Source organism: Astatotilapia calliptera, chromosome 2 (genome assembly GCF_900246225.1).
Source record: "Astatotilapia calliptera chromosome 2, fAstCal1.2, whole genome shotgun sequence".
Classification (NCBI taxonomy): domain Eukaryota; kingdom Metazoa; phylum Chordata; class Actinopteri; order Cichliformes; family Cichlidae; genus Astatotilapia; species Astatotilapia calliptera.
The window spans coordinates 20,349,719-20,368,587 of NC_039303.1; the positions used below are offsets into that span (position 1 = coordinate 20,349,719).

At 40.7% G+C, this 18,869-nt stretch overlaps 1 protein-coding gene across 2 annotated transcripts in view; it reads left to right on the forward strand.

Moving 5' to 3' along the window:
• Window positions 1–18,869, forward strand: part of aff2 (AF4/FMR2 family, member 2) — a 204,699-nt gene that overhangs the window by 180,594 nt on the left and 5,236 nt on the right. The window contains exons 18-25 of one of the 2 annotated variants that reach the window (XM_026186564.1): window positions 2,943–3,180; window positions 3,491–3,624; window positions 6,327–6,390; window positions 6,953–7,089; window positions 8,372–8,443; window positions 10,740–10,833; window positions 15,060–15,112; window positions 17,968–18,188. In XM_026186564.1, the coding sequence (XP_026042349.1) occupies window positions 2,943–3,180; window positions 3,491–3,624; window positions 6,327–6,390; window positions 6,953–7,089; window positions 8,372–8,443; window positions 10,740–10,833; window positions 15,060–15,112; window positions 17,968–18,188 (1,013 nt within the window). Of the gene's footprint in view, window positions 1–2,939; window positions 3,181–3,490; window positions 3,625–6,326; window positions 6,391–6,952; window positions 7,090–8,371; window positions 8,444–10,739; window positions 10,834–15,059; window positions 15,113–17,967; window positions 18,189–18,869 lie in introns of both variants that reach the window. The other variant, XM_026186554.1, reaches the window with a different exon arrangement.

Sequence of the window (18,869 nt, forward strand, 5' to 3'; positions counted from 1 at the left end):
CATTTTCTGTTTGATCCTGACTGATCCCGTCTCAGTTTTATGGGTAATTTATCTTAAGTTACTCATGAAGTGTTTTTGTCACTTTATGCTGTTGTTAGTGTGTCAGAAGCTTTGAGAGAAGACTTCTGGAAACAGCTGGAAGCAACCAGATGAATTTACCTTCTGTGAACATTTCATCTGTAATCTGACCCGTCACAGACTTTTATCTGCATAGGTGCTCTACAGTCAACTTGTACTTTCTGTAAATATTTCAGTCTGTTTTAGATGTAGAATTACAGAACGAAGTAAAATCTCAGAATATACAAAAGATGTTTAGTGATTTTGAAGAAGTTCTTGTCACAACTAAAGAAAAGTGGGATTGGCACCTACAGGAACTGCAGCTTTTGCTAGTTCTGTATCGGCTTCATTTTTCAGTTCCAGAAATCGCCCCTTGGTGTAACAGCATGTCATACTGAAAGTAATACATACCGTATTTTCTGCACTATAAGGTACACTTAAAATCCTTTAATTTTCTCAAAAATCGTCAGTGCACCTTATAATCCAGTGCGCCTTATGTATGAATTCTGGTTGTGCTCACTGACCTCGAACCGATTTGATGTGCTACACGGCGCTCAAAACTCTTTAAAAAATGTTTTAGTACGACTTTGGTACGCTACGAAGTCGCACCACTTGATGGATTGTTGGAGCATTACGGCTGCCGTAGTCAGGAGCCTCGTGGAGTAATCTGGGTCCTAAACTCTGTCTAGTTCAGGTCCCAAAGTCAAACAAACACTGCGGCATCACTGAGAGTTAAAAACTGTCTAAGTTCTTTCATCTTTAATAAAATGATGAGCGTTGCTGCTTAACCAGGTGAAACAATTAAGTTTAACATCCAGGCATCCATGAAAACAGAATTTATTACATTTAACCGAGTTAGAAGTTAGCAGGAAGTTAGCTCGCTAGCTTCCACCTAAACATGATATACTGTAGCATGTTCTGACTGAGAGATTTCTGAAAGAATTCAAAAGTACAGCTCTGCTATCACTTCCAACATAAATGAAGTAAGTAAAGTAAGTAAAGTTTATTTATTAAGCGCTTTTCATAGACAGGTAGTCACAAAGCGCTGCACACAGAGATTAAAATAAACGAAGACAGAAAACTAAACAGCAGTGACGTTTGTAGGGTTACGGAAGTTGGGCTAGCTGGTATATAATGATGTGCTGCGTGGTGGCTAGCGACACAGCTATGTTAGCATAATGCTAATTTTTTTTCCACTCGATAAAAGTTAACGTGTGGGTTCCCGATGGTTAGGGACAAATGCAGTCGCATGGTAGGATGCTGTAAACGGACCAAACTTCAGTCAGGAGAACAACTGAGATCATCCATTCACAATAGAAGGTTAGTCATTAATATACTGCAACAACATGGGAATAGAGCAGCTGTGAGAGAATTCAACATTAATGAATCAATGGTACAGAAGTGGAGGAAGCAAAAGAATGAGTTGAGTAAAGTTTGACTTATCTGACTGTTTTGTTTCACTTAATGCGCCTTATAATCCCGTGTGCCTTATGTATGAAAAATATGGGAGTTGTCACAACGCCGACTTAAAAAGTAGCCAGCGTGCTCTTTTCTTACAAAAACCTGGCCAGATGCAGTCAAATGACCAAACAAGGAGTGCATGACTGAAAGGGGCTTAAGTCAGATAATACTTTTGATACGGTGCTGACATAGGTGTTTAATGCTGGGCTCCTACTCCCTCATGTCTCGATCTGTGTAGAAGAGACGGCTCTCGTCTGTGTCGACCCAACAAACCGGCAGGGTCACTGGAAAAAGTAAAACCGGAAAAAATCTCATAAGTGGCATTCTGCTGTTTGGTTCTTAATTCGTATGACAAAGCCGAACACACGACAAGTGATTTAAAGACTGATATGAATGCTGTAGTGTACCAAAAAAAGGAGAAATCTCATTTCAGTTGGAATATAAATCTTCTCACTGAGTCACTGCAAATGCATTACAGGAAATGATTTGGCCGATATACTGTGGTCATTTTATTCTAAGAGCCTCTCAATTTGTTAACTTATTATGCCTTTAAAAGAAGTCTGAGTGCTCTCACCTACTTCCCTGCACACACATCAGCGTCCACTTAAAGACAGACACACGCCACTACACGCAAATTAGCATATGCATGCACACAAACAGCCGCAGACACATCAATTATGCCGTGCGCAGACACAAAAGCACACACTCACGCTCCGCATGCACACACTCCACAGCAGCTAATTAGTCTTTGTCTCCATGATTTTGTCTATTATTGCTAATGTCGGTGCCTGGGGCCTTGTTCTGCGAGCTCAGCAACTTCCTCACCGCATCAAACCCCCAGAGTTTCCAGGGAGAGGAAAAACATAAAAATATTATCTGTTGTGCTGCAAACAATATGAGTCACAGGAGCTACAATAAGGCGGCTGAGGGAATAATTGTCGAGGTGCTACGGGGGAAGGCAGAATTCCAATAATTTTACAGGGGAAAAAAATATCGTTCACAGATTTAAAAATAAGGTATATTCATTCATTAGTCCCTAAATTCTGTCTTGTGGTTTTTTTTGCCACTAACAGTCCTGAACCCAGTAATAAACTGAATGTAGATACAAGAGGAGTCCTCAGTCATCGTGGGATTAGTTTCAGTATCACTCACTTAATTTTTAAAGGTAGCAAAAAGCCCCACATGAGGGCTTCAGGACACTTGCACTTGGTCTGTGTCTTTGGAGCAAAATTAACAGTGCCAGGACGAGCTACACTGAGTCTCGCATACATGAGTAACTCACGTATAGCACAGATACAACAAAGAACAAAGTAAAAACATAGCATTCAGTGCCTCTGCATAAGTAAACAAATAATCTCACTTCTTTTCTGTCTCTGTGTGTGTGCGTGTATGTGCGTATGTGTGTGTGCGTGCGTGTTCAGTAGCTCTCTGAACAGGAAGCAGTCCCGACGGCACGATGAGAAGCTGCTCCCGCCGCTCCTGTCCCCTCTGTCCGATGATCCGCCTCGCAAACGGCCCTGCGACAGCAGCTCCTCTCTCAGCCAGGAGGCCAGCGCCGCTGGGATGCTGCCCTGCGCCGCCTCCGCTGCTTCCACCTCCTCTTCCTCACACAGACACCGGAGAGGTGAAGGAAAAACATCAGCGCATGTGAGAAATGGCAGTGTAAGTGCTTGTATATATATATATATATACAGTCCTGTGGACACAGACCTGGTGGTCAGCTTTTAATGATGAACACCGATGTGTCATAGTAGATTATGATGATGCTATATCTAAGGAAGACTGTAGGAAAGGGTGACCACATCTCATTCCTGCTCAATACAGCTGCTATCGGTAAATAGCAAAGTTTAAATCTGTCAGTGTGAATCAGATGCCAGTGCTCAAGTTTAAGTAGGTGGTCACTGAAAGCCACACAATATAAACTTAATTAAGACTGTTGGAAGCATATACTTCAAAAACCTCTCTACTACAGGAAATGGATTCCCATGGCGAGAAGCCCTGTGGAGACGGTTACCATACCAACGGTCATTCAGACTCGGAGGTTTGGTCGGAACCCCTGATGGACCCCGCAGAACCCCGCAGGCCCAAGCTCTCATTCAGTGACACGTAAGTAAAAGCACACACCACGATGTGCACTTACAAACATTTGATTGTTTATACAGTTGGATACATATTTTTTTATTTTTTTTAACATATTTTGTGTCATTTTAGCTGTTTTACAAAAAATATCCAAATTATAGTTTCTGATGAATATGAGCATAAAGTTTAGACTTTGACTGCTTCACTGAGTGAGTGGGTTAAATGCAGAGAGGAATTTCCCCATGCCAAATCACAACAACAGTCGCCTCAAGGTGCTTTATATTGTATGGTAGATCCTACAATAATACATACAGAGAAAAACCCAACAATCACATGACCCCCTATGAGCAAGCACTTTGGCGACAGTGGGAAGGAAAAACTCCCTTTTAACAGGAAGAAACCTCCGGCAGAACCAGGCTCAGGGAGGGGCGGGGCCATCTGCTGTGACCGGTTGGGGTGAGAGAAGGAAGACAGGATAAAGACATGCTGTGGAAGAGAGACAGAGATTAATAAAAGTATGATTCAGTGCAGAGAGGTCTGTTAACACTGATTCCATGATCAGATGAGGAACAGGCTGTCTCCAAAAACAAAACTAATCCGTCTCAGAAATACCGGGAATACTAGGAGTGTTAAAATCAGGACGCACTGTGTTGTAGGTTCCGATAAAAAAAGATAACGCACTCATGAGCTTGACGATATAAAAAGTGGACTGCGTGATTACAGGATTCTTTATATTGTAAAGAAAACAACACACATCCAAATGAAGAACGCTGCCTAGGAGGTAGGAGTGAGTAATATTATTCAAGTCTGTAATAAAGCAGAGACTTCACAAAAGCAAATACAGAGGGTTCATTACAAGGTGCAAACCATTCATAAGCCTCAGCAATAGAAAAGATAGATTGGACTGTGGAGGCAGTATGAGACATGAGCATGGCTCCAAATGGTACTGGGCCATGAGTGTTTGTGTTGATGAAGTGACAGAACACAGAAGCAGGCAGGTAAAGTTTTATTTTCAGCTCAGATTCTGCCAAATGAGGCAGTGCTGACTAGATGGTGCTAAGCAGGACAAATGAGCAATAACCTGCCAGATACCAGCAACAAAGCAACCCAGTTTTAGAGTGTAAAGAAAGGCGAAGTTCAGTCCAGAAAAACAAAAACAACAGTTGAAGACAGCCGTAGTAAAAGCCAGACAAACCATTATTAAAGGAGGAAACACACTCTTTGGTGAGGACCATGGATTCTAGACATCAGGTTTCTTGCAAAGGTTTCTCAACAAAGCAAGGAGAACAAAGAAACATATTAAGTAATTGCCTACTGGTGGTGGTCAGAGGGCCCGGTGGCGCCAGTGTCCGGCAGCCTCGCCTCTGTCAGTGCGCCCCAGGGTGGCTGTGGCTACAATGTAGCTTGCCATCACCAGTGTGTGAATGTGTGTGTGAATGGGTGGATGACTGGATATGTAAAGCGCTTTGGGGTTCTTAGAGACTAGTAAAGCGCTATATAAATACAGGCCATTTACCATTTAAGTGTTTAAACTTAAACACCCCCAACTGCATCTATTACAACAGTATGATTTCATTGTAGTGAACTGGCCAGCCTCCAGTCCAGATATATCATCAACTGAAAACATCTGACACATCATGAAATGGCAAAAAGATCCAGGACTGTTGAACAGCAGGAAACTTATAACAGATAAGAATGGGATCACAAGGCGACAGCTGTTATTACATGTTTATAACAATTTTGTATTTAAACTGAAAGGCATTATAAAACTCCATAGGCCTAACTGTAAGTTATTGCTAGATCGTGTTAGCTGCTGTGCAGTTCTTAGCTGTGCTACTGGGGAAGTTCATGCCTGCACGCCAGAGGCAGCAGTTGCAGTCCTGCTCTCTGGTTCTCACGGCCTTGATGTCTCAGAAACACATTGAGGGAATTTCTTCCACTTTGGCCCAAACCTTCAGTTGCACCTATTAGTATTTCATGTTCAAGGGTTAAGGTCATAGTGACCTCACAAAAAAAAATACTGGCAATAAATCAGGAGCGCTTTTCTGATCACTAATCAATGCCATAACTCAGGAACAGGAGGGGACATTGTGTTCTTTTTACACATTTACTTGCTGGTAAGCTGGTAAGTTTGTGATGATTGTATAAAAAGTTCATGAAGTTTCTGATCATTTTTTCATGTGTATTTTGTTTACCGTCATGGCTACGACAGAGTGTCCTGTCACAATCAACTTTATCGGCCACGCATAACTGCTCTTCATAGCTCTTTACAGAATATCTTCAGTCCTTGATGCTAAACCCTGATTTGGTTCTCTGGTCGTGCGACCCTCTGTTGTAACAAAACTTGCCTTATTTACTACAACTTCAGCTAAAGGCTAGACACTCGCCTGTTAGTGTATGTGGATGGGGAAAGCTGTAGCAGCCTTATCATTTGTCCAGATGTGTGTTAACATTGAAAGATGATACATCATCTTGGATATTTGTCCCAAAAGGCTTCTGCATTATTCATGAAACAACATGTCTTGTTGTTATACTAAGGTTACACTAAGCCTGAGGTATGTATACCTAAGTAGATGACTGTGTGTAGCTCACTGCAAGCTACTTGTAGTCCGTGATTATGCAAATCTGTCTCAGTGATGCAGGGTGTTGTTTTCAGGTTTTGTTAAACAACATGTCAGCGCACACATGCTCTTTATGGTCTGTATTATTTGTCACCATTATGTTTGCAGGGTCCACAGTGCTGACTTCTACATGCAGGAGGCCAAGAGACTGAAGCACAAGGCTGATGCTTTGGTAAGATGTTGCGTGACCCAGTTCAGGTAGACGCACACCTTCAGCCCTCTGTGCTAACGACACGAGGCAGACAGACAGTGAAAGCAGAAACACACAATGTTAACATCTACAGTCTAGACTGCAATTATGTGTGCACTGTAAGTCTCAGTAGAATGAAAATCTATTTGGTACCAAGGACCGTACTGTATAATTTGTGTTATTTATTGCACCATTTGTCTCTAAGGGGACATTGCATTCAAGGACTGATGATGTCTGCAAGATTATAGAATATCAAAAGAATTATCGGACCCCCCCACCCACCCCCCACACACAAACAATGAAATGAGATTTATTTAACTTGGTATTTATCTTATGTTTACGAGTTGTTTCCTCAGATTTATCTAGGGATTTGCATCTTAGTGGGAGATTATTCAAAGAGGCTGCCGTGTTTCTGCCACAATGCCGTCAAGCCGTTGCTTATTCTACCGCTTATTCACATTTCCTTCCCCTCTCTCTCTGTTACATCTCCTTTCATTTCACATTTGTTTCCTGTTTTCTTTCCTTTCCTGTCCTCTGTCTGCAGATGGACAAATTTGGGAAAGCAGTGAACTACGCAGACGGCGCTCTGTCTTTCATAGAGTGTGGAAATGCTATGGAGCGAGATCCACTAGAGGCCAAATCACCATATACAATGTACTCTGAGACTGTGGAACTAATCAGGTAGGGATGGACAGAAAAACATCAATAAACGCTCTCTAGTTTCTTAACAGGTTAGTAGAACAGAATTGATCAGTGATTTTATTTTGAAAAGCTTCATTCAAAGCAGTGTAGCACCTGGTGAAACCCTGTGATTGGGAGAAAAGCGAGGACTGTTTGAGAAAAAATGTTACTAGTTTTTCACGTGTTTCAGTCAGAGTGATTATTTTCTTTGTCCCATGATTGCCAAGAGTAAGGAGAACAATTCTGAAACAAAAGTTACATATTCTGACACAATAGAGTAAGAGTAGGGTTATCACCAGCTTTGACCTCACAGCATTATTATATAAAGAGGGGATGTTAAATATAAGGCTTGGGGGCTAGAATTGGCCCAGCAAAGACTCCAAAATGATTTTGACATCCCTGATGTAAAGCCACTGATGTGATAGGTGCTGAACGTAACTATAATTATATAATATAATTATAACGTAAACCATACCACAGCAGCTGTATGTTCTTATAAACTCTAACCTTAGATTTGACTATAGCTAGAGTTTATGACTATAAACTCTAAAAAATGTGGACTATAGGCTCGGTCTACTCTGAGGTACCTCGATTCACGGATACGTGATTTGTGAGTATATTGAAGGTGGTGTATCGTCACCTTTTTGTCTGTCAAAAAGTCCAACATTTTTAAATAAAAACATCCACAGACGTATTATCTGTTGCCTTGCAGGATCTCTGCAGGTTTTCATCTTTGGAGAGCTGCTGAGTGTAACTATAGGAGAGCAAACTGAGAATAACTGATGACTGCTAAGTCTGAAGGTTGACTTGTTGTGAGGAGGATTGTGTAGTGGGACAGAGTCTTTTAACTCAAGTGCTCAGGTTCAAGATCTGCTTGCCTGCACTCATCTATTCTGCTGTAGGGTCCTTGAGCAAAACACAGACTTTTTAGCAGTTGCAGTCACTCTGACCTCTGAACTCCCTGAGAGAAGGAAAGGACGGAGTTTCCCTTCAGGGATCAATGAACTCTCATTCATGATGGCTGAATTTGATTCTGACTGATAAAGTGTTGTGCTGAACAGAGAGGGCTGGCCAAAAGGAGCATTGTATCACCCACAGCGTTAGAGAAAGTTAACTTTGTTTTGCCTACAAACAATTCAGAGCGTTTCAGTTGGCTGCTGGTAAACTGGAAGAATTGATCACTAAGTGAAGAGCAGCACTTGGGTATATATGCATCTGCTTTTTGTAAAATTCAGAGTTCTGTTTTGACAATCGATGAGTAATGAGCATCTCTCCACTGCAGGTATGCCATGAGGTTGAAGAACTTCACCAGCCATTTAGCCACCATCCCTGAGAAGAAACTCGCCGTGTTGTGGTACGATACACTTTCACTGTCTGTGCGTGTGTGTAATGAATCATGTAAAGTATGTCTGCTGTCTAAAATAAATATATTTAGAAAAATGTTTTAAAAAATTACAGTTACCTGAAAAAGTATATACCGTATTTTTCAGACCATAAGGCACATTAAGCGAAACTAAACAGTATCAAAGCACCGTATCAAAAATATTATCTGACTTAAGCCCCTTTCAGTCATGCACTCCTTGTTTGGTCATTTGACTGCATCTGGCCATGTTTTTGTAAGAAAAGAGCACGCTGGCTACTTTTTAAGTCGGCGTTGTGACAACTACCGTATTTTTCAGACCATAAGATGCACCGGATTATAAGGCGCACTGTCGTTTTTTGAGAAAATTTAAGGATTTTAAGTGCGCCTATAGTGCAGAAAATACGGTACACTCAAAAAAATTAAGGGGACTGCACAATCAGTCTCATGTTAATCTCGATCACGTTCTATTGGTCAGTACTTGACCAATAGAAAGCAAAAAGTAAAAGAAAATCAAGCGCTCCCCAAATCACTGCATGATGGCGTGCCAATCACAGCTGTTCCCTGCAACACACAGCTTGGTGTTTTTTTTTTTAGATGTACTTATACTTTATTTGTCTGCAACAACGGTTTAACAAAGAGGAATGTCGCATATGCAAAAAGGTATTCAGTAGCAAGAATGTGTTACATCATGGACGTGAAAGTACTGTAATATTTACGTGACAATAAAAAAATATGGTGTCACTAAAATGAACAAACAATTGAGATTTAAATGATAACATTTTGGTGGACAGGCAGGAGTTTTTGTGGATTATGATGTTTGCAGACGACACTGATTTGTACGGAGAGTAGTGATCTACTGATCTTGCTGTGAGGCATCAGTGCTAGCTACTGCACCACATGTCACATGTATTTTCTAGGGGTGCAACGATACTCGTATGGATATTGAACCGTTCGGTACAGTGCTTTCGGTTTGGTACGCATATGTATCGAACAATACAAAATTTTTAATTTATTTTATCAACTTTCCTTCTGACGATGCTCAGTGGATCTGCGTTCGACTACTCCGCCTAGGCTGCACTGTCGAGCGCAGATCCACTGAGTGCAGCACAAGCTAGCAAGACAGAAGCTAAGCTCCTTGCAACATGGCAAATTGAACCTCCCCCACCCTCATTCAGATCTGGCCTTTGGAACTATTTTGGTTTTCATGTGACGTATGACCCTGAAGGTAAGCGCATCATGGACAAAAGTAAAACAGTATGTTGGATGTGCCACGCAATGCTCAATTACATGGGTGGGAACTACTGTGTTAGCGCAGTTTGCTCATTAACGTGTTTACGCCGTCCAGCCCCATGCTCGTTAACTGAGATTTGCCGCGTTGTGGCGTTAACGTCATTTCAGATTAACGCTGACAGCACTAGTGGGAACAAAATGAATGTTACTGCACGTTTACTCCGACATCATCGTAGTGCAAAGACAAGTGGAAGCAGACAACAAGCATGCATGCTACAAACTTTACCCGAGTCATTTAGACAGCCGTTAGCACATGATTCTCCTTATGGGGACCTGATATGTTTAATATGCTGCTGAGAATAAAGCCCAGAAGAAGCGTAGTATAGCTTTTATTTTGGAAAGAGACATTTCTCTGTAATAAACTCTCTTTTCCAAAGATGAGTGATTTCTCGATCAGATAGATTTATTATTTTATCCCTTTGTTGTTTCAGCAACATTAAATTTAAAAACTGTACTTTTGAGTTAAAATATATATTTATAATTTTAATAAATGACAAATTAAAAAAGCATGAACATTTTTTTGTATCAAAAAAATATCGAACCGTGACACCAAAGTATCGAACCGAACGGTGAATTTTGTGTATCGTTGCACCCCTAGTATTTTCATGACAAATAAAATAAGATGTGGTATTTGACACATCCTACCACATTACACTAAATGTGTTCAGATTTGTTAGCCATGAGGCCCAGTGAATGTGGAAGCTTGATTTCCCCCCCAAAAATAGTGTTTTTTGCTGTGTTTTTTTGTATTTTTGTGACTGTGTGAGCTTCCCGTGACGCACAGCTGCTGTTTTGTTTTTTTCTCCATTCACAGTATTATATAGTTCCCACATTCCTTATTTCATTGAAGTTCTTCCTAATCCACAAGGATTTGAGGGGCACGTTTGAAGTCCGGGTGCATTCTGTGCGGATGACTTGAAAATAATATTGAGGATAGATCTTTAAAGGGAATTTGTACAGAGGACTCATCTGCCTTCTAATGCTTTTGTTTCCATAGTAACCGCTGTCTGTCTCTGCTATATCTGAGGATGTTCCATCTGAAGAAAGACCACGCTGTCAAGTACTCGCGGTCGCTCATGGAGTACTTCAAGGTAACACACACGCGCACACATACTTGGACACAGACTCCATTTCCCTCTTTGCTCGCTCTCTCTCTCTCTCTCTCTCTTTCTCTCTCTCTGTGGAAAACACACAAAGCCAATTACAATCCCTCAAATACATTTCATATTCATTTTCATGGTGCCTGTGCATTAATTTTGCATGGCGTTATTAAATTCCATTCTTTTTCTTTGATATTAATGTATTAATTAGCTCCATCAATCATCACCGTGGATTGTTAGGGTTTAATGTGCTTGTTTTGATTAATTATGTTTAGTTTAATTAATTACTGAGGATGTCATTATCACAGTGCTGCATTTGCAGTGATGGGATTGGATTTCTGGGAAGCGACCGACTGGGGGGTTTATCTGTGCATGTGTGCGCAGTCTGTGTACATTCAGTAAGTGTTGACATAAAGTTGGAGCAGTTCATTTTAAAAAGGAAATGCTACACAACAACAGTCTAACCGTTTCTGTAATACACTTATCTGCATGACACATTCATTTAGCATTTTCAAAATTCACTAACGTTACAACCTATTGTCCAGAAGTTCAGCAGAGGCTCACGTCGTTTTAGCATTGCTTTTGCCGGACTGAAGGGTTTTATTACAAAATACCTTTTACATGATTAGAAAATGTGATTTGATCTGATTAATTGCCTCAAACTGTCACGGTTCTGTGTCCGTTGGACCCAGTATTTTGAGTTTATTATGTTTTGGTTTATTTTTGCATTATGGATTGTTTTCTGATGTTCTGGTGCTTTGTTTATTATTATCATTATAGATCTGTTTCTGTTTCAGTTCTTAGGTTTTGGGTTCTCATGTGTGTTGCAAGAGCGGCACGGTGGTTAGCACTGTTGCCGCACAGCAAGAAGGTCCTGAGTTCAATTCCACCATCAGGCCGGGGTCTTTCTGTGTGGAGTTTGCATGTTCTCCCCGTGTTTGCGTGGGTTCTCTCCGGGTACTCCGGCTTCCTCCCACCGTCCAAAGACATGCAACTTGTGGGGATAGGTTAATTGGATAATCCAAATTGCCACTAGGTGTGAATGTGAGTGTGAATGGTTGTCTGTCCCTATGTGTTAGCCCTGCGACAGACTGGCGACCTGTCCAGGGTGTACCCTGCCTCTCGCCCTATGACAGCTGGGATAGGCTCCAGCGCCCCCCGCGACCCTGAAAAGGATAAGCGGAAGCGAATGGATGGATGGATGGATGTGTGTTGCAGTTTCTGTTCAGTGTCTAGTCTGTCTCTCAGTGTCATGTCTGCATCTGGTTTAGTAATTCTTGTTTCCTGTCTTATTGTGAAAGTCTTTGTCTTATGTTAGTGTGTGCAGCTTAGCTCCCCCGTCTCGTTAGCCCTGATCTCCCCCAGCTGTGTCTCCCTTCTGTTGTCCATTCCCTCATTACTACCCTGTGTATTTAAGCCCTGTGTTTTCCCATGCTCGGTGTCGCGTCGTACCATCAGATTATGCCTGTGTGTTTCTGTTCTCCATATTCCATGTTCACTTCATGTTTTGCTTTCGTACCAGCAATAAAGCTGAGGTCTTTGAGTTTCAAGTTAGTGTCTGAGTCCTGCGTTTGGATCCTCCTCTCTGCACACAGAGCCCTAACACAAACTTAATTCATTTAAGTCTAATACTTCAGTCTGGCAGCCTGTCATCTATCAAACTGAAGATTTTTATTCTTAATAAATAAATTATTTTTCTTGATCCATCGTCCTTCATCCATGAACTGAAAAGTTGACAAAAACAAAACTATATTGGATGCATAAAGTTAAAAAAATATATATATTTGCTGGATTATTTACTAAAGTAAGAAGAATGCAATATATAAGGTTTGTGTATTTTTAGTGCTAGTACGTGCTCATCCTGTTTGTGCTGTTAGCAAACTGATACAGCTACATACATTAACAACCCACCTTTCTGTGTGGAGTTTGTATGTTCTCCCCATGTTTGCATGGGTTCTACCCGGGTACTTCCTATCACAGTCCAAAGACATGCAGTTAGCGGGGTCAGGTTAATTCATGACTCTAAATTGCCCAAAGGTGTGAATGTGAGTGCGAATGGATAGAAAAATGTAAATGGATTAAGACAACATGTCAGTCAGTTAGGTTCAAGGTTCTTTATTTGTCACATGCATAGTTATACAAGTATAACACACAGTGAAATGCTCCTTGACATGTGCAAAAATGGGGGGGGGGGGTGTAGAGGAAGAACATTAGATATATATATATATAGATATATATATATATATATATATATATATACATACATACATACATACATACATACATACATACATACATATATACATACATACATACATACATACATACATATATACATACATATACACACTGGTTATTGTATGAAAAAATAAGTATGATCTTATACTGATCAGCCACACACTGTTCACCCTGTAGTGTATAATAAAACATTGATATGCAAACTTCTGCTTGATTGAATACAAAGCCACACATATCAACAGTTATTTATCTGATATTAAGCTTTTGATATTATCTCAATGTAACTATAAATGTAATGTAAACATACTATAAATAAATAAACATAAATAAAATATAAATAAACATCACAATGTAGAGCTATCAAAAATGGGTATATTGAGTATTTGCTACATTTGATCTTCCTGTAACAAACTTAAAGTGATACAATGTTTAAAGTGTTACAGGTGCGTAAATGCTACAAATGGATCATTTTCGTATTGTGTTACAAATGTAACATTTAGCGATGTTATGTGGCTGCTAGGGGCAGTTGGCATCATTTTATCTAATATAGTTAAGAGCAATGAGCGGGCTAAGCTGTGCCACAGTACCGGGTCTAGCAGCTCAACTCCTGACTGTGTAGGAGGAGACTGCAGGCAAACTATTTGACTATTTTTTTGCATTATAGTCAAATGAACAGATTTCTGTTGGGATCCATGTCTAAATGAATTGTGAGTAAAAAGTACATAATCCCCATGAAACCAGATTTTTTTTTTTTTTTTTTTTTTACACTCACCTTTGTGTGAATTAAATAAACAGGATATTGTGCAATAATTACTGAGCTGTAGGGGTTCTAGTTAACCTCTTAGGACCTGGCGTCCATATATGTGGACATCACATTTTGGGTTGTCTAGACCAAAATACTAAATTTTGCTCTACGAGAGCCTGATATCCACTTACGAGGACATTATACTACCTCTGTTTTATCACAATTTAAAACAAATATCCTCATATGTGGATCTCATTTTTCTTAGAAACAAAAATTGGGTAAAAAAGAAATCTGGTGATTCTTTGTTTTTGCATTCATCGGATTCCAATCAGCCCAAATATCAAAGAGAAATTAAAAATTCATGCCATGGAAGAGTTCAGGTCTTAGGAGGTTAAGCTGTACTGTTATTGTAGTACACAGAGACAAATGTGTTGTTTTTCTAATCCATGTTATCATTTTTCATTCTTCATGTCATACTTTTTTGCTGTATGCAAAATGGCATTTTATTCTAACAGTGGAGGAACGTTTACTTAAAGTGCACTTCAGCACAAGTTTGTTTTTCCAGTCTATTCCTAATCACACAGCTGTGGCTACTCATTAGTTTACAATTAAAGATTTACATTTAAAAACTTGGAGTACAGATCTTCTAAGTTTATTTGCATAAAGAGGTCAAGTTGTTAACTATTTCACAAAAAAACTAAATATTGTTATTTTTTTCTTCACGATCCTTTTATTTTTCTGTGAAACCAACTAATTTGAATTCTTAAAATTCACCAGCATTTTCCTCGTATTATTAATAGTGCAGTGTTTTGGAGGTAGGACTGCACCTGTAATTTGTTTTGTTGTATTTACTGGAATGAATGAGCTGACTCCTTCCTCTACAGCTGGAGAGCTGTAAACAACACTGTTTAATGTCAAAGGAGCTTGCAAAGAAAAGCGTCTGGACTTCTTTAAGTTACTTGAAGACGTTTCACCTCTCCGATTAGAGGATCATCAGGGGGTCCTTTTGTCCCTCTGTGGAGGGATACTCCCACTAGGTTTATATCTGGGACTCTCCACCATTTGACCTTAGAACTGAAGAAGCTTCTCGGACGAGAGGTGAAACGTCTTCAAGTAACTTAAAGAAGTCCAGACGCTTTTCTTTGCAAGCTCCTTTGACTACGATGACCTGGATGACTGAGAACCTTCACAGACATACAACACTGTTTAATACATTTCTGTTTTTGTTATTCAGAATTCAGCCAAGAGTTCCCACCAAGCACCCTCTCCCTGGAGGACCAATGGAAAGTGAGTATACACACACAGACACACACACACATGCAGTACACCCCCCCGCGCACCTTGATAATTGAAAATTTATAATTCACCGGAGCTCTGCTGCAGAATACCGTGTCGACCCTGACAGCCACTTGCTCAAACAAACCTTCAGGAAGCAAATAAAGGGACTGATTTGTTGTAGATGTGAGAAGGAGAAGACTGGAAGGGCTGCTGGGTGTTGGGTGAGAAGGAGTGATGGAGGGAGTGATGATGGATGGAGGAGGAGAGGCGTGGAGGAGCTGCGGATGTGAAGCTAATGAGTTTGGACAGCTATGACGCTGCACAGAAGCAGGACTGGGCTCAGTGTGTGTCTGTGTGAGTGGGGGGGGCACTGAATCAGGCACAAGTTGTGGGTCAGCAATGGTCAAGGCCACATCACAGACATTACATCATGTCAGGAGCACACACACACACACGCACACACACACACACACACACACACACACACACACACACACACAGAGCTGTGCAGGACAGGGAGCAGTTTGCACTAATGTATCCACGTCAAAGCTCTCTGTCACCATTTCTATAGTTTGCTGTAATGCCAATAACAAAACACTGTTAATCTAATTTCCTACACGGTCAATGTAATGAGTTGTTACTCTTTACATTGACCATGAGTCACATGGGGGTAAAGAACCCACCTCCTTTGAGCATGCTAACAGCTCCACATGAAGAAAAAAGAAAAGATGACGTCTCTCTATTTATGCTCACCCTCATATTTAAAACAAATAAAATACTGATATGATGTTGATAATACCGGTGCTACATTAAAACGGAAAAACAGAAGGGGGGGGGGGGGCACAGGACACAAAGAGAGATTTGAACAGTAACATTGTGACAAGAAAATCTTTGTAGCTGGGAATGATTTCCAGACTGGGAAAAACAAATCCTTAAAAATTATGCTGATGTCTGGCTTTTGATATTTACATAGACAAAGTCCAAAGTCAGAATTCAAAACATGAACACACAGTATAAAAACAATTCTGAGAGCACAATAATTAACCTCGTTCTGACCACATTTGTATGTTGTATTTTTTTGTGTTTATTTTCTTTGGTGGATGTTTTAACAACCACGTACAGTTCGGTCCCACAGACAATCCTGATGTGACCAAAGTGCAGATGTTTTATAAACGTTTTGCACTGTTTTAGGAATTAAAGACATTTTTCTTATAAGTCCCACATTTTCAGAGGCTGAAAGTAAAAGGCTGCTCTATTGGATCGAGCTGTCCAGTTTTTAAGCCTCTAAAATCAGGGATTGTTTATCCTTATCCAGGGTCACAGTTGAGTTAGCATCTATCCTAGCTGTTATAAGATGTTAGGCAGGGACAGCCTGGACAGGTTGAGTATATCACAGTAACTCCTAAACAGTTTATGCAAAATCCTTGTAAAACAAGGTGTTTTACAAGGATTTAAGTCTGCACTTAAATCCATCGTGGTGGATAAGTACAAAAATCCTGCTTTAACCTTCGTTTAGCTCCTTGCATCCGTCCCCTTATATGTACGCGTCTGTCTCTCGTAAGCAAACATGTCTGTGTGCTGAGGTCGGATATTTGATATGGATTTCTGTGTGTCTTGTTTTACTTACTCAGGAGGTCCATCAGCATCTTTCAGCTGATTGTTTTGGATGTGAGGCCACACTTAAAAAATGATTTGGTTCGGTCTCATCTGTTGCTGTTTTTGTCGTTCCAGCTGTAAACACACAACATTGGCAAACCACGGATAAAAAGTCAGACTTTCGCTTAGAGTCGTTGATGACAGAGCTAAAGGGAGAAAGAATTTTAGACCTACATTCATCTGGTGACCAGCAGCACAGCTGCAAATCAATTTTAATGCTGCTCTGCGGGCAGTGGAACAAGCTATAAACACCACACTGACAACAAATGGCCAGAAAAACATAATAAGAGCAGCTTTAAAAATCACACTGACAGTATTGTTGCAAATAGTTTCCTTCTTATTCCCTGCTGCCTTCTGTAATGTGACAATATTTGACTTTTCTTGCAAAACCTAGAGACGGTTTAAAAGATGGAAGTAGTTCCGGTCCAACAAGCGAAGTGCTTTTAATCTAATGTCCAGCAGGGGGCGCCTCCCCTGGTTACAAAAAGAAGACATCGTTGAGTTTAGTAAACACTTTCCTGATTTGGCTCATTCACTGGTTTCCAGTATTATAGTTAAGCTACTTTCAGCTGGTCCCTTTTCACACCACAGCAGGAAGCTCCACACCACATCCACTTCCTAAGACAACCCCAAAGAGGATTTGTGTGTCCTGCTGGAATCAAACCAGCAACCTTTTCCTTATCAAACAAATGTGCTAACCACTTCCTGGTATAATAGAATAAAAATGTATTAAGTAATTGTATAATTTCATTTTTAAAACCGTGGTCTTTATTAGAGTCTGAAGGCTGGATTATCCAGCATGTGTCTGTTAGTCGTGCCAATGGGCGCTCGCTGTCCTGGCTTTCAAAGTCAAACTCTCACTCATCACAGCTGGTTTTAAAGCAGCAAGAAGGCGAGGGGGAAAATCTCCAGCTCAAGCCTTCAAAACAGGACTTCTCCATGAGAGATGTCATGAGAGATGGAAACATTCATCTTTTATACTGTCTGTAGCAAAACTGCTCGACTGCAACTACAGCATCTATCACATCTAACTTGAGTTAAGATCACAAGCCGGTCACTTGTTGACCGCCTGACATACAAATTATACAAACAGCACAGACATTGTAATAATTATTAAACTGAGGTAAAAACAGTGAAAAGGTCTTTTTTATGGCATACAGGAGCTCCCTGTGATGTCACTGGGACTTATTGCATTTCCATATTTTCAGGGTCAACGGGACTCCGTCTCCTCTGTCGCTTAGCCCTTCTCCAGCCAGCAACGGAGGAGGAGCGGGAGGAGGATCCGGAGGTGCACCGGGGTCATCGGGCAGCGTGGCAATTCCCCAGCGGATTCACCACATGGCTGCCAGTCACGTTAACATCACAAACAACATCCTGCGGAGCTACGAACACTGGGAGACGTCTGACAGACTGGCCGCTGAGAGCCAAGGTAGGGCGGCACAAGAGCGCGTACTGCTGGATGTATTTTCACATGGGCGCCAATATGCTGCTGAATATTTACTGTCACCACCGCAAGTTCATATCTCTAACATCTGGATACATGATGATTAACATGACAGGCATGCAAAGTATGCCATGTACATGTGACTCATACATGTGGTAAAGGAGTCAGTTTGAGTAAAACAGCTTTACTCACGTGTTGAAGATACTGAGAAAGACTGCTGAACACATAAAAACTTTCAACAGGAGTTTTTGTTTTTATTTCTTATTTATTTCTTATTATTTATTTGATCCTCTCTGTGAGCTCTTTGCAGAGGTTTTAGCCATAGACTGTATATCAAAAATGGGTACCAACAGTGAAGCCAGTGTCGGCCAGCAGGGGGCGACTGCATGGTTTTAGGTGTGGTTCTATGAGAACAGCCCCTGCTTCTACTTGGTCTACGACCTCTGTAAAGACTAAATTATGGTTACACAAAGCAGAATATGTTATCAGTCACAACGGTCAATGAAGGATCACAAACAGGCCGGTCAATCTTAAGATTTACAAGTTACTACCATGCTGGAGCGCTGAGTGGAAGTACTCATTTTTCATTTATATCCAACTTACTGTGGAGGTTTTCTTGTTGTATTTTTTAGACTAAAGGCCTTTACACACCGGAAACCTAAAACC